Source organism: Ranitomeya imitator, chromosome 1, assembly GCF_032444005.1.
Source record: "Ranitomeya imitator isolate aRanImi1 chromosome 1, aRanImi1.pri, whole genome shotgun sequence".
Taxonomy (NCBI): domain Eukaryota; kingdom Metazoa; phylum Chordata; class Amphibia; order Anura; family Dendrobatidae; genus Ranitomeya; species Ranitomeya imitator.
The window spans coordinates 422,734,669-422,749,450 of NC_091282.1; the positions used below are offsets into that span (position 1 = coordinate 422,734,669).

General features: G+C 43.4%; 1 protein-coding gene across 1 annotated transcript in view; it reads left to right on the forward strand.

The window, feature by feature from the left end:
• TRPM6 (transient receptor potential cation channel subfamily M member 6) overlaps positions 1-14,782 on the forward strand; it is a 314,173-nt gene that overhangs the window by 165,996 nt on the left and 133,395 nt on the right. The window contains exons 24-25 of the mRNA XM_069763300.1: positions 12,785-12,984; positions 13,873-14,005. Coding sequence (XP_069619401.1) covers positions 12,785-12,984; positions 13,873-14,005 — 333 coding nt within the window. The remainder of the gene's footprint in view (positions 1-12,784; positions 12,985-13,872; positions 14,006-14,782) is intronic.

The following is a 14,782-nucleotide window of genomic DNA, read 5'->3' on the forward strand; positions in this document are numbered from 1 at the left end:
TTTAAATACCGTATTTAAAAAATTATGTATAATTTCCTTACACTTCACTAATACTTGCTTCATTGTGGTGGTATATCACATAAAATCCAAATAAAAAACACTTAGGTTTGAGGGTGCAGCGTGAAAAAATTTGGAAAAATACACAGGGTATAAATACTTTTTTCAAGGCACTGTAATTCTTTGGAAGGCAGTGAAGGGATTGGAAAAAAAGATGCAGAGGAGTAGCAAAGAAAGAGGTGAATTAATTGGGCATCAGAATTAAGGATGAACTGGAGGGGTATGAGTGTTAGTTTGGAGGCCACAGAGAAGAATATTGCAGTAGTTGAGGCAGGAGATGATGAGGGCACATGCTAACATTACAGTTAATTCACGATAGAATTAATTTTTGCATTAGAAGTGGAAAGTAGTGATGAGCGAGTGTACTCATTGCTTGGGATTTCCTGAGCACGCTCGGGTGACCTCCGAGTATTTGTTAGTGTTCGAAGATTTAGTTTTTATTGCCTCAGCAGCATGATTTACTGCTATTAGCCAGCTTGATTACATGTGGGGATTACCTAGCAACCAGGCAACCCCCACATGTACTCAGCCTGGCTACTAGCTGTAAATCATTCAGCTGAGGTGATGAAAGCTCAATCTCCGAACACTTACAAATACTCGGAGGTCACCCGAGCGTGCTCGATAAAACTGGAGGAACGAGTACACTCGCTCATCACTAGTGGTAAGGCCTTGGATGTGTTTTTAGAAGGACACAGAGGAGTTAAGGGTTACACTGAGGCAGCGGACATGTGAGAGAGGTGAAAGCGTGATATCGTTTATTGAGAGATACAGGAAAGATGATGAGTTGGGTTTTGTTCATATTGAGGTTAAGAAAAGGTGATGAGGAGGAGGATATGGCTGATAGACACTCTGGGATTCTGGACGGCAACATCTGGGCCAGGGAGATAGATTTGAGTGTTATTAGCATATAAGTGGGACTTTAACCCCTCTGTGACCTTAAACGTACTTTCCCGTCGAGGTGCCCTGGGCTTATCTGACCCTGGACGGGATAGTACGTCATAGCGATCGGCAGCGCTCACGGGGGGAGCGCCGCCGATCGCGGCCGGGTGTCAGCTGCTTATCGCAGCTGACATCCAGCACTATGTGCCAGGAGCGGTCACGGACCGCCCCCGGCACATTAACCCCTGGCACACCGCGATCAAACATGATCGCGATGTGCCGGCGGTGCAGGGAAGCACCGCGCAGGGAGGGGGCTCCCTGCGGGCTTCCCTGAGCCCCCCGCAGCAACGCGATGTGATCGCGTTGCTGCGGGGGTCTTACCTCCCTCCCTCCCTGCTCCAGCCCCGGATCCAAGATGGCCGCGGATCCGGGTCCTGCAGGGAGGGAGGTGGCATCACAGAGCCTGCTCAGAGCAGGCACTGTGAAGGCTGCAGCGCTGCATGTCAGATCAGTGATCTGACAGAGTGCTGTGCAAACTGTCAGATCACTGATCTGTATTGTCCCCCCCTGGGACAAAGTAAAAAGGTAAAAAAAAATTTTTCCAAATGTGTAGAAAAAAAAATAAAAAATTCCAAAATAATGAAAAAAAAAAAAAATATTATTCCCATAAATACATTTCTTCATCTAAATAAAAAAAAAGAACCAATAAAAGTACACATATTTAGTATCGCCGCGTCCGTAACGACCCGACCTATAAAACTGTCCCACTAGTTAACCCCTTCAGTAAATACCGTAAGAAAAACAAAAAAAAACAAAAAAAAAACCACGCTTTATTATCATACCGCCGAACAAAAAGTGGAATAACACGCGATCAAAAAGACAGTTATAAATAACCATGGTACCGCTGCAAACATCATCTTGTCCCACAAAAAAACGAGCCGCCATACAGCATCATCAGCAAAAAAATAAAAAAGTTATAGTCCTCAGAATAAAGCGATGCAAAAATAATTATTTTTTCTGTAAAATAGTTTTTATCGTATAAAAGCGCCAAAACATAAAAAAAATGATATAAATGAGATATCGCTGTAATCGTACTGACCCGAAGAATAAAACTGATTTATCAATTTTACCAAACGCGGAACGGTATAAACGCCTCCCCCAATAGAAATTCATGAATAGCTGGTTTTTGGTCATTCTGCCTCACAAAAATCGGAATAAAAAGCGATCAAAAAATGTCACGTGCCCGAAAATGTTTTCAATAAAAACGTCAACTCGTCCCGCAAAAAACAAGACCTCACATAACTCTATAGACCAAAATATGGAAAAATTTTAGCTCTCAAAATGTGGTATTGCAAAAAATATTTTTTGCAATAAAAAGCGTCTTTCAGTGTGTGACGGCTGCCAATCATAACAATCCGCTAAAAAACCCGCTATAAAAGTAAATCAAACCCCCCTTCATCACCCCCTTAGTTAGGGAAAAATAAAAAAAAATGTATTTATTTCCATTTTCCCATTAGGGCTAGGGTTAGGGCTAGGGCTAGGGTTAGGGTTAGGGCTAGAGTTAGGGCTAGGATTAGGGCTAGGGTTAGGGCTAGGGTTAGGGTTAGGGTTAGGGCTAGGGTTAGGGTTAGGGCTAGGGTTAGGGTTGGGGCTAAAGTTACGGTTAGGGTTTAGATTACATTTACGGTTGGGAATAGGGTTGGGATTAGGGTTAGGGGTGTGTCTGGGTTAGAGGTGTGGTTAGGGTTACCGTTGGAATTAGGGTTAGGGGTGTGTTTAGATTAGGGTTTCAGTTATAATTGGGGGGTTTCCACTGTTTCGGCACATCAGGGGCTCTCCAAACACGACATGGCGTCCGATCTCAATTCCAGCCAATTCTGCGTTGAAAAAGTAAAACAGTGCTCCTTCCCTTCTGAGCTCTCCCGTGTGCCCAAACAGGGGTTTACCCCAACATATGGGGTATCAGCGTACTCAGGACAAATAGGACAACAACTTTTGTGGTCCAATTTCTCCTGTTACCCTTGGGAAAATACAAAACTGGGGATAAAAAATAATTTTTGTGGGAAAACAAAAAGATTTTTTATTTTCACGGCTCTGCGTTATAAACTGTAGTGAAACACTTGGGGGTTCAAAGTTCTCACAACAAATCTAGATAAGTTCATTGAGGGGTCTAGTTTCCAATATGGGGTCACTTGTGGGGGGTTTCTACTGTTTAGGTACATTAGGGGCTCTGCAAACGCAATGTGACGCCTGCAGACCAATCCATCTAAGTCTGCATTCCAAATGATGCTCCTTCCCTTCCGAGCCCTCCTATGCGCCCAAACGGTGGTTCCCCCCCACATATCGGGTATCAGCATACTCAGGACAAATTGGACAACAACATTTAGGGTCCAATTTCTCCTGCTAACCTTGGAAAAATACAAAACTGGGGGCTAAAATATAATTTTTGTGGAAAAAAAAATATTTTTTATTTGCACGGCTCTGCGTTATAAACTGTAGTGAAATACTTGGAGGTTCAAAGCTCTCACAACACATCAAGATGAGTTCCTTAGGGGGTCTACTTTCCAAAATGGTGTCACTTGTGGGGGGTTTCTACTGTTTAGGTACATTAGGGGCTCTGCAAACGCAATGTGACGCCTGCAGACCATTCCATCTAAGTCTGCATTCCAAATGGCGCTCCTTCCCTTCCGAGCCCTCCCATGCGCCCAAACGGTGGTTCTTCCCCCACATATGGGGTATCAGCGTACTCAGGACAAATTAGACAACAACTTTTGTGGTCCAATTTCTCCTGTTACCCTCTGGAAAATACAAAACTGGGGGTTAAAAAATAATTTTTGTGGGAAAAAAATTTTGTTTTATTTTTATGGCTCTGCATTATAAACTTCTGTGAAGCCCTTGGTGGGTCAAAGTGCTCACCACACATCCAGATAAGTTCCTTAGGGGGTCTACTTTCCAAAATGGTGTCAGTTGTGGGGGGTTTCAATGTTCAGGCACATCAGTGGCTCTCCAAACGCAACATGGCGTCCCATCTCAATTCATGTCAATTTTGCATTGAAAAGTCAAACGGCGCTCCTTCCCTTCCGAGCTCTCTCATGCGCCCAAACAGTGGTTTACTGCCATATATGGGGTATCAGCATACTCAGGACAAATTGGACAACAACTTTTGAGGTCCAATTTCTTCTCTTACCCTTGGAAAAATAAAAAATTGGGGGCAAAAATATAATTTTTGTGAAAAAATATGATTTTTTATTTTTACGGTTCTGCATTATAAACTTCTGTGAAACACTTGGTGGGTCAAAGTGCTCACCACACATCCAGATAAGTTCCTTAGGGGGTCTGCTTTCCAAAATGGTGTCACTTGTGGGGGGTTTCAATGTTTAGGCACATCAGTGGCTCTCCAAACGCAACATGGCGTCCCATCTCAATTCCTGTCAATTTTGCATTGAAAAGTCAAACGGCGCTCCTTCCCTTCCGAGCTCTCCCATGTGCCCAAACAGTGGTTTACTGCCACATGTGGGGTATCAGCGTACTCAGGACAAATTGGACAACAACTTTTGGGGTCCATTTTCTCCTGTTACCCTTGGTAAAATAAAACAAATTGGAGCTGAAGTAAATTTTTTGTGTAAAAAAGTTAAATGTTCATTTTTATTTAAACATTCCAAAAATTCCTATTAAACACCTGAAGGGTTAATAAACTTCTTGAATGTGGTTTTGAGCACCTTGAGGGGTGTAGTTTTTAGAATGGTGTCACACTTGGGTATTTTCTATCATATAGACCCCTCAAAATGACTTCAAATGAGATGTGGTCCCTAAAAACAAAATGGTGTTGTAAAAATGAGAAATTGCTGGTCAACTTTTAACCCTTATAACTCCCTAACAAAAAAAAAATTTGGTTCCAAAATTATGCTGATGTAAAGTAGACATGTGGGAAATGTTACTTATTAAGTATTTTGTGTGACATATCTCGGTGATTTAATTGCATAAAAATTCAAAGTTGGAAAATTGTGAAATTTTCAAAATTTTCGCCAAATTTCCTTTTTTTTCACAAATAAACGCAGGTACTATCAAAGAAATTTTACCACTATCATGAAGTACAATATGTCACGAGAAAACAATGTCAGAATCATCAGGATCCGTTGAAGCGTTCCAGAGTTATAACCTCATAAAGGGACAGTGGTCAGAATTGTAAAAATTGGCCCGGTCATTGACGTGCAAACCACCCTTGGGGGTAAAGGGGTTAACCCCTTCACCAGCTTGGATTTTTCTACTTTTGCATCTGTTTTTTGCTCCCCTTCTTCCCAGAGCCATATCTTTATTTTTTCGTCAATATGGCCATATGAGGGCTTGTTGTACTTTTGAACAAGATCATTGGTTTTAACATATGTACTGGAAAACGGGAGAAAAATCAAAGTGCGGTGAAATTACAAAAAAAGTACAATTCCACAATAGTTTTGGTTTTCTTTTACCATGTTCACAAAATGCTAACTCTGACCTGCTATTATGGTTCTCCAGGTCATTACGAGGTCATAGATACCAAATATGTCCAACATCATACAGGGACAGGGAAAGGGATTAGTGGTGCCTCACTGGAATCCAAATTAACACAGGTGCCAGGAACAAGTGGCTGGATGCCACTCAATAGCAACAGCAAAAAGGAAAGGAAAAAGTTCCAGCACCAGGCGTCTCTTCATAAAATCTTCAGTACTTTATTCGCATGTCAAGAAAAAAACATCATGTGGGGACGCAGTCCCTAAACACCTGACGCGTTTCGAACAAAGTTCTTAGTCATAGGCATATGAACAATACATAAAAACATCCTTATACACCCATTCCATTAAGTAAAACCATGTACACCTGTTGCTTGACATAATTGGTTTACATTCATTACAAAATCAAATGTGAGACAGCCTGTGAGAGATATCCCTCACAAACTTATTTTGTGTGGATAAGGAGGCGATAATCTGAGTAGGCGTCATGATTTCTGGTAGGCTGTCCCACATTTGATTTTGTAATGAATGTAAACCAATCGTGTCAAGTAACAGGTGTACATGGTTGTACTTAATGGAATGGGTGTATAAGGATACCAAATATGTATAGGTTCTTTTTTTATTTAAGTGGTGAAAAAAACCCAAAGTTTTTCCAAAAAAAGTCGCCATTTTCTGAGACCCATAGCGTCTCCAGTTTTCACTATCTGGGGCTTGGTGATGGCTTTTTTTTGTGTCCTGAGCTGATGTTTTTATTAATGCCATGTTGGTGTATATGCAATATTTTAATTTCTTGTTATTGTATTTTAATTCGATGTTGTGGCGGTCAAAAAACGTAATTCTGGCGTTTTTGATTTTTTTGTTACGCAGTTTATTGATCGGATTCATTATTTTTATAGATTGGGTGCTTCTGAATGCAGCGATTACAAAATGTGTATTTTTTTTAATTTTTTTTGGGGGGGCGAATTGGGGGTGATTTTAAATTTTTTAATATTTTTAAAAATATTTTTTTTTCACTTTACACTGACTTCAATAGTCTCCATGGGAGACTCGAAGCTGCGGTCTTCTGATCGTTTGTGCTGAAGCCCTGCTCTGTGTAGCAGAAATGCTCACTTGTTATGAGCGCTGACCGCTAGGCGCCGCTCATAGCTATCTGGCAATGACAACCATAGAAGTCTCCTGCAGACCCCAGGTTTTCATGCCAACCCATCGGAGACCCGCGGTCATGTGACACGGGCACCGATGGGTGGGATTAGTGACGCTCTTTCAGCGCAAGCATATTAAATGCTACTATTAGAGATTGACAGCGGCATTTAATATGTTGACAATCCACCTGCGGCTGATAAGGGCACATGCCAGCTAATGAAATCAGCTGATGTGCCGTAAAAGTTTCGGGCTCATCGCAAGAGAACACAGCAAACAGAAGGAGGTGTAGGAACGTCTAAGATTGGAAAGGGGTAAAGTCATCCCGGGGCAAAGGTATAAATGAAGAAGAATACTGGGTCCCAGGACAGAGCCTTGAGGGACACCGAGAGAGTGAGTGTGGGATGAGGAGGTAGTATAGGAATGGGAGACTCTCTAAATGAGAATATCTGGGAAAGGGCAAGGATCTTTAATGCCAAGGGACAAGAGGTTTTGTAGTAGGAAGTAGGAGAGAGTGATTGACCGTGTTGAAGGCAGAGGACCCTTTTATGTCAGATAATCTCTGGAGGCAAATTCTCATGAACAGTATAAAATGTAACACAGTGGCGCAAAGTGTCCCAAAGGCTTACTATCCTGCAGCGAATCCAACAATTCCCCACAAAGAATTGTGCAATAGTAAATAAATGTAATGACACGTGTATATAATGATATATACAGGATCGCTCTGGAAGAAAGCCCCTGGAAGCGCTAAATAGGTATCCACATGTAATATAAAACTGGGTAATTAATAATAAAAAATATAATCTATAATAAAAACAAACAATAAAAAAAATTCAAAGTTTAGTTAGTATAGGTCTATTGACCTGCAATCTAAAGAGAGGACTTTCTTACCCGCCGTGTAAAGCTTCTATGAAGACCAGTTGGCTTTAAGCTGTCGTGCGGCAGTAGTAGTAGTCCAAGATGTGTAAGTCTTTCTGCAGGTGGCTGCCCCGGCCGGTGGCAGCCCCTACTCACCGAGATACAGGTAAAAGCGGGCTCCTGCTGAGCCGACGCTGCCTTTGATATGCGCAGTGATTCTGGCTAGTCTGCAGGACCTGTGTGACGTAGTGACCCACGTGACCGCTACTGGAGCCCGGTGATGTGTACTGAGTGCAATAGGGACCTCTATCCTACGCGTTTCGGAGACACCTGTTTCCTTCATCTCCCTGAGGAGACAGGAGAATTTGCCAGTACCCCTTCGTTAGGTCCAGGGTGGTAATGTAACTGGCTGACCCAAGCCTCTCAATAAGCTCATCGACCTGGGGCATCGGATACGCGTTGAAATTTGGACACCTCATTGAGCTTCCTGTAATTGTTACAGAAGCGCCACTCTCCATTTGGCTTCTGCACCAGGACAATAGGGCTGGACCAGCCGCTCTTTGACTCCTTGATGACACCCAGGCTCAACATTCTCTTCACCTCCTGGGAGATCACCTCATGGCGAGCTTCAGGAATCAGATACGGCCTTTGGTTCACAATCACATGTGGTTCTGTCAGGATCTGGTGCTCCACCACCTGCGCACATCCTGGTAACTCCGAAAACAGGTCTCTGTTCCGCTGAGGCAGCTCATGGCACTGTTGTTTCTGGGCCTGCGACAATGTCTCTGCCACTGTGACATCCTCGACCTTGACCCCTAGGCATGTTGCTTCTACTGGATCCTTGTCCCACCACGATTTTAGCAGATTGATGTGGTACACTTGGTATGGCTTCCTTCTTCCTGGTTGGTGGACCTTATAGTTGACATCACTCAACTTCTCGACCACCTTGTGTGGCCCTTGCCACTTGGCCAGGAATTTGCATTCCACAGTGGGTATCAACACGAGCACCCAGTCCTCATGGTTAAACTGTATCAGCCTTGCAGCCTGGTTGTAGACCCTCGCCTTGGCTTCTTGTGCTTGAAAGAAACTCTCCTTCACAATCTGTATCACCCTTGCGATTTGATCCTGCATTTGGGCCACATGCTCTATAACGCTCCGGTGGGTGTAACTTCTGCTTCCCAAGTCTCCTTGGCAACATCTAGAAGTCCCCGTGAGTTCCATCCATATAACAGCTCGAATAGTGAGAACTCCATAAAAGCCTGTGGAACTTCTCTGATGGAGAACAGTAGGTAAGGTAGGAGACCATCCCAGTCTCAGCCATCCTTCTCCATGACCTTCTTCAGCATGAATTTCAAGGTCTTATTGAACTTATCCACCAGGCCATCTGTCTGCGGATGGCACACCGACGTCCTAAATTGGGTAATCTGGAGGGCCTTGCACAACCTTGGACATAAACGGTGTCCTCTTGTCAATCAGGATCTCAGCATGCATGCTCAATCAGGAGAAAATATGGACTAGCTCTCATACAATACTGCGGGCAGAGAAGTTTTGGGGTACCGCATAGCATAGTCCATAACCACCAGGATGTATTGATGACCCCTGACAAACTTAATTAAGGGCCCGACCAGGTCCATAGCAATCCGGTCAAACGGGACCTCGATTATGGGTAACGGAATTAAGGGACTGCGGAAGTGGGATATGGGGGCAGTTAGCTGACAGGTAGGGTAGGATCGACAGAAATTAACAATATCCCTGTGACACCCAGGCCAGTAAAACCTCTGAAGAACTCATTCTTGGGTCTTATCTACACCTAGGCTCCCCCCAAGACATGAACATGGGCCAGATCAAGTGCCCTGTTATAATGCTTCCCCTCTCTGTTTAGTGACCCTATATAGCATCTCCTCATTGACCGCAAAGTACAGGAACCTGATGTCGGCCCCCTCCTCTTGGGCAACCCCATTTATCACAGTCACATTTTCCGTATATTTTTCAAGGTCAAGTCCTGCATTTGGCCAGTCCTAAAATTTCCCTCAGAAAGCCCCAATTCAGGAATTTAAGTCTCACTGATCACCATCTCGTCCTCACCACCAGCCAGGATACACAAATGGAACTCATCCATCTCTGACTGTGATGGGGTTTCAACAGGGTTGAGCTGGCTCCTGTCTGTGTCCTTTGATAACTCTGCCTTTGGCCACAGTCCTAGAAATCCATTATCACAGGCTGCAGCAAACCTTCGATCACCCTATCTCACTCTGGCGACTCAATAGTCTTTGGCGTCCCCATGGATTTAACGTACACCCACGTGTTTCCCCAGAATCAACTGATAGACAAGTGTGGGCCTTATCAGGGTCACCAAACTCCCTGAGTCTGAGTCCTGTCACCAGTACGCCATTTACTGACACGGGACAAGCCTGCGGCCACTCACTGGGCTGATAGTCCACACTGCAGGTGGGGTAGGAATAGTAAGAGCAGTGCCTCCTTAGGATACAATCCATCTCTTCGGAGGACAAGGGACAATGGGTGGTTGTATGTTCAGGACCACGACATCTCTAGCAAAGCAAGTCTTTACCCATGGCCTTTAACAACCCCTCAGTGACTCCTTGGGTTCTAGGGCTCCCCCTAGTGGTAGCTTTACTACCCCTCTTTTGGGGCTCAGGTTCTCGCTGGGTACCCCAGTATGAAGATGCACCACCCCCTGGCTTTCTTAGGGACCTCTCGACCACTTGGAACCATTCCACTAGGCCCACCAGTTCATCTGCATTTCGGGGATCTCCCTGAGCAACCCAGGTCTGCACTGGCCTAGGAAGGGAGTGCACAAACCTGTCCATGACAACGCACTCTGCCATCTGGGTGGAGTGGAAGATTCTGGCTGCAGCCATTTTTGCACCAGATGTAGTAGATAAAACATTTGGGAACAAGGCGGTTTGACCCCACAATAGGCCCAGTGGTGAACACTTTGTACTCTGACTGATATAGTCACTTGTGCGCATGCCAAAATTTCAGTTTTTAGTTGGCATACTCCCGCGCATCCAGCAGTGCCAAGTCATAATATGCCTTCTGGGGCTCACCAGTCAAATAGGGAACCAGCACATTCATGCACCCGCTCTAACACTGTCAAAAAGACCACATCATCACCCGGGGTCATTGTTTGCATGGCTCGTCTTACTATCTTCTGGATATACGTGTCGTTCAGCAAAAAAAAAGGGAAGAAGCCAGCACTGCTTATGGTCAGAACGCAATAACTGAAGTGCAATTGCACATAAATTCTAACTGTATTTCAAATATGAGACATTTAGCAAACAATTGATCAATTCTTTGAGCTACCCCGCCACTTCACGGCAATCTCGTAATGGGGCAGTCCTAATCTTCGTATTTTATTTACGTTGTGCCATTATGGCTTCCTGAATGTATAAAAAAATAAACGTGTCGTTACCTGGATTTGGGGGAGGGGATGTTGGTCTTCCACAAACCGCCTATACCAGTAAGTCAACCTGTTGCTGGTGTTGCTGCTGCTGCATTTGTTGTATAAGCAACTTACTGATCCCGTGTTGCACCATCTGTTGCTCCTGATGTTGTAGCTGCTGATGCTGCTGTGCTTGTAGCAGATGTTTGAGCAGGTCCTTCATCTTGCCTAACATCTACATTGGCTTATGGCCACCACATGTGTTCGCTGGGAAACTACCGCACTTCTAGGACCACCTGTGGTAGAGCGGCTCACTTGGCTGGACACAGAGGTATAACTGTATTGTAGCAGCATAAACCAAACTGGGAAAGTAAACACGGCCCTCTGGGCAAAACAAAGAAACAAAAAAACACAGTCCTTTTCCTAGTGGGGATCATCCCGCCCACAGGCAGCAATGTCCACGATTCAGATTGAGCACACAACTTCCTGGAGTGTTCTCTCTCCAGGCAACCACTGAACTCTGGAAGTCCGCCATTTAAGTCCAGACCATATGACTCCTCCATCATGTGATTGATCATGTTACGCCATCACTGCCGTCTTACCGGGTGCCCTTTCATACTTACCGCTCCACGGCGTCCTGGCGGTGTCCCGTTCCTTCTTCGGCGTCTTCTCTTCTGCTCGTGCAGCCGGCCTCTGCTTCTGGTCTGGTGCGCACGCGCACTGGGTATCACTGCGCTCGCGCACCCTCATCTCTTTGATTCATGCCGCTCCTTCCACTCTGCTCTATTCCCCTGGAGTACTCTGACCGGGAAGGTATGCTGCCGCTCTGCTTATCAGGCCGCCTCTTCCGCCTGGTGGTGCCTGATTATCATTTGTATATTGCAAGCGTCTCTGGCCCTTTCGTCTCTCAGCGTACTCTCCTGTCTTCCCTCCGTTCTACCTTGTGGATTGTCTTGTGCCTGACCCTTGTCCCTCTTCTGGTTTTTCTTTTAGTCCTGGTCACCCATTACCTCCGTCCCTCCAGTGTATCTGAGTTCCTGCCGTTCCAGTCTGCTTTCTTACCCTCGTCCATGTTCCAGCGTCCTCGAATAGCATTCCGGTTTGTCTCTCCACTTTACCATTCTTCCTTTCTTGGGTACCAGCTGCCGTAGCAGTAGTCTCCCCTAGGCCTGCTCCTAACGCTGCCTGTATTGGGGGTGGTCTACTCGCCCTGGGAAGGTTCGCTATCGCGGTCCTGTGGGTTCACCCTTTTGGAGTCTTTTCCAGTCCTAACCGTATTACAGATCACATGATCTCGATATCACACAGGTCCTGTCAGAACAATGCAGATGGAGATAGGGTGGACCCCCTCCCAGCCATCCTATGGAGGTCCACTAAAATCAGCTCATAACATAACTCTCATTTAATCCCCTCAACACTTAGTCAGCTGGAGGAAACTACTCTGGTTTCACATAACTGACGCCATCATGCGCAGTGACACGTATCTCCCCTCCATCACTTCACCAGTTTAAGGGTAAACTAAAATCACATAGTGATATAGTGTCTTAGTTTGCTTCTCAAATTACACTTATTACATGGAATAAAATAGTTTTAACCCAGTATCACAAAAAAACTGACTATAATAAAGAAATTAGTGCATATGACTTTTTTTTACCTGTTAGAGAGCAAGTGCTAGATGACTGCTGCATCTCCCACCCCAACGCGCGTTTCACCTATTCTTCTTCCGGGGGCATCTGTTAACTTATTTTTTATATTTCTATGATTATTCTGTGTTGTAATTAAATACAATTTTTAGTAGAAAGTCTATTCTACATATGGATACAGACACTCCTGTTTCCCAGACTTGATCTGAGTTTTTGTAATGCAACATGTTTAATATATTTGCCTCAAGGTGATCAATAAGAAATGTTGGACACTATATATATATATATTAATCCGCTTTGTGTACTTTGTTGTCCAGCAATGTGTACATGGAGATGAAATCCATTTCTCACAAACTATGGAAGTATAACCGCTACCGATACATTATGATGTACCATGACAAGCCATGGCTGCCTCCTCCATTTATCCTGCTGAGCCATATATATCAACTTATTCGCCATCTTTGCCAGCACCACTATCACACTGAAAATGACCAAGATGAAGGGGACGTTGGATTAAGTAAGTAAGATGAGTTTGTTTTCTCGATTCTTTTTCAGTGAAGAAAGCAGACAAAAACATTAATAAATGGGGTTCTCTGCTTCCTTGTATAACTGATGCAACGGATCAAATATTCCATCTGCCTGTAACGAAAGCAAAATGTCCAAATGGACATATGAACAGAGCCCTATTGCCAATGCCATATTTTTGGTTGTACAATTTATCTGATGGGCACACTGCGACCATATTTATGGGGGCGCTAATCGCAACTCCCAATTCATATTATTATCAGGCTTATAATCTTGCTAATTGCGGTGCATGCTGTATACCTGTCTATTAATCTTCGAGTTTTTTTCTCTTTACAACAATACTTAATGTTATCTATGAAGATCTGTCAAATTAAACCGTAGACTGTTCTATAAAATAAAGAAACCCTCTAGGCTTGACGGACGAGAAGTAGCAGTTTAGTCAGTGGGAAAATGTAAATTCGCCCCATGCCTTGATGTGTTTAATCAGCAGCTCTATTCTACAGGGCTTTATGGCTTGATTTGACTGTAGCGAGCTGTATAAAAACAGTAGTTTCCCTGTGATTAACACACTTGCAACCCACAGTTCAGCTTTGTTTTCATCCTTTTAAACTGCCTAATTAAATCCAGCTCCTTGCTGACATTATTGTACAACGTGGACATTCGCAAAATCACTTTTAATGTACCACTGGGAATCTCATTGTTAGGATTATGAATCCGAATCCTACCTCGCCACTATGAGCGATCTAGATAGAGCAGTACTGCCACCTTGTGGTCCTACTTCAGAATTCTCAGTATTTTATGCAATTCTCTTATTGTGCCTTTTCCTATTAATTATTATTATGTAGTTTATTTATTTCTACTAATTTATTTATTTTTTTAGAACTCTATCTTAGTGATGATGAACTAAGAAAACTGCATGACTTTGAAGAAAAATGTGTGGAAACCTATTTCCATGAAAAAGATGAAAGTTTACATTCAAGTGACAGTGAAAGGATTCGGGCCACAACCCTAAGGTATAACGACAAAAGACCCAAACTGAGTGATAAAGCCAATCAAAAGTTAATCAGTTTTTATTATGCATAGTTAAAATATATTTACGAAAGATCGAAGATGATATTACAAATCATAGGACACCAATAAACCAAGAAATTGGTAGTCAGTTCAGTGACGCTTAGATCACATACATACACCAATAGTAACATCCTCTTTACCCATAGTAGGACGTACTATACAGTGTTCTCGCTATAAAATTGGAAGTGGTTTATATACTAAGAAAATCACTCCTCCTGCATCAATGAACCCAAAAGGATAAGACTAAATATATGGGCCTGGCATTAACAATATGGTTAAAAAAAATTTCCTACATATCAAAGGTCCAACAAGGAATCCTTTTTTTTTTTTTGCAATTTACTGTGGGACATTTTACTGTTGGATGTAGAAATGAAGAGCGAATACTGCATAGAGAATAGCTAGATTATGGAATGTGATCATTTTGCCTAAAGAAATGTGTTTTTAGGCTATACTTAAAATTGACCATTAGGAATTAACAATTTTAAGGTCCGTCACCCACCGACCAGGAAGTTATTGCATATTCTAGTTATATGTCCTAATTTCATATAGTCAGAAATATTCTAGTGGCTGATCTTTACAGTGCATATCCCCTAAATTATAACACAAAGAGATTCTAGTACCAAAGGTTAATGGAAGACTGCGTAAGGCTAGGCTCACATTGCGTTAGGGCAATCCGTTTAGCGCATATGCTAGCGGATTGCGCTAACACAATGTCCCAA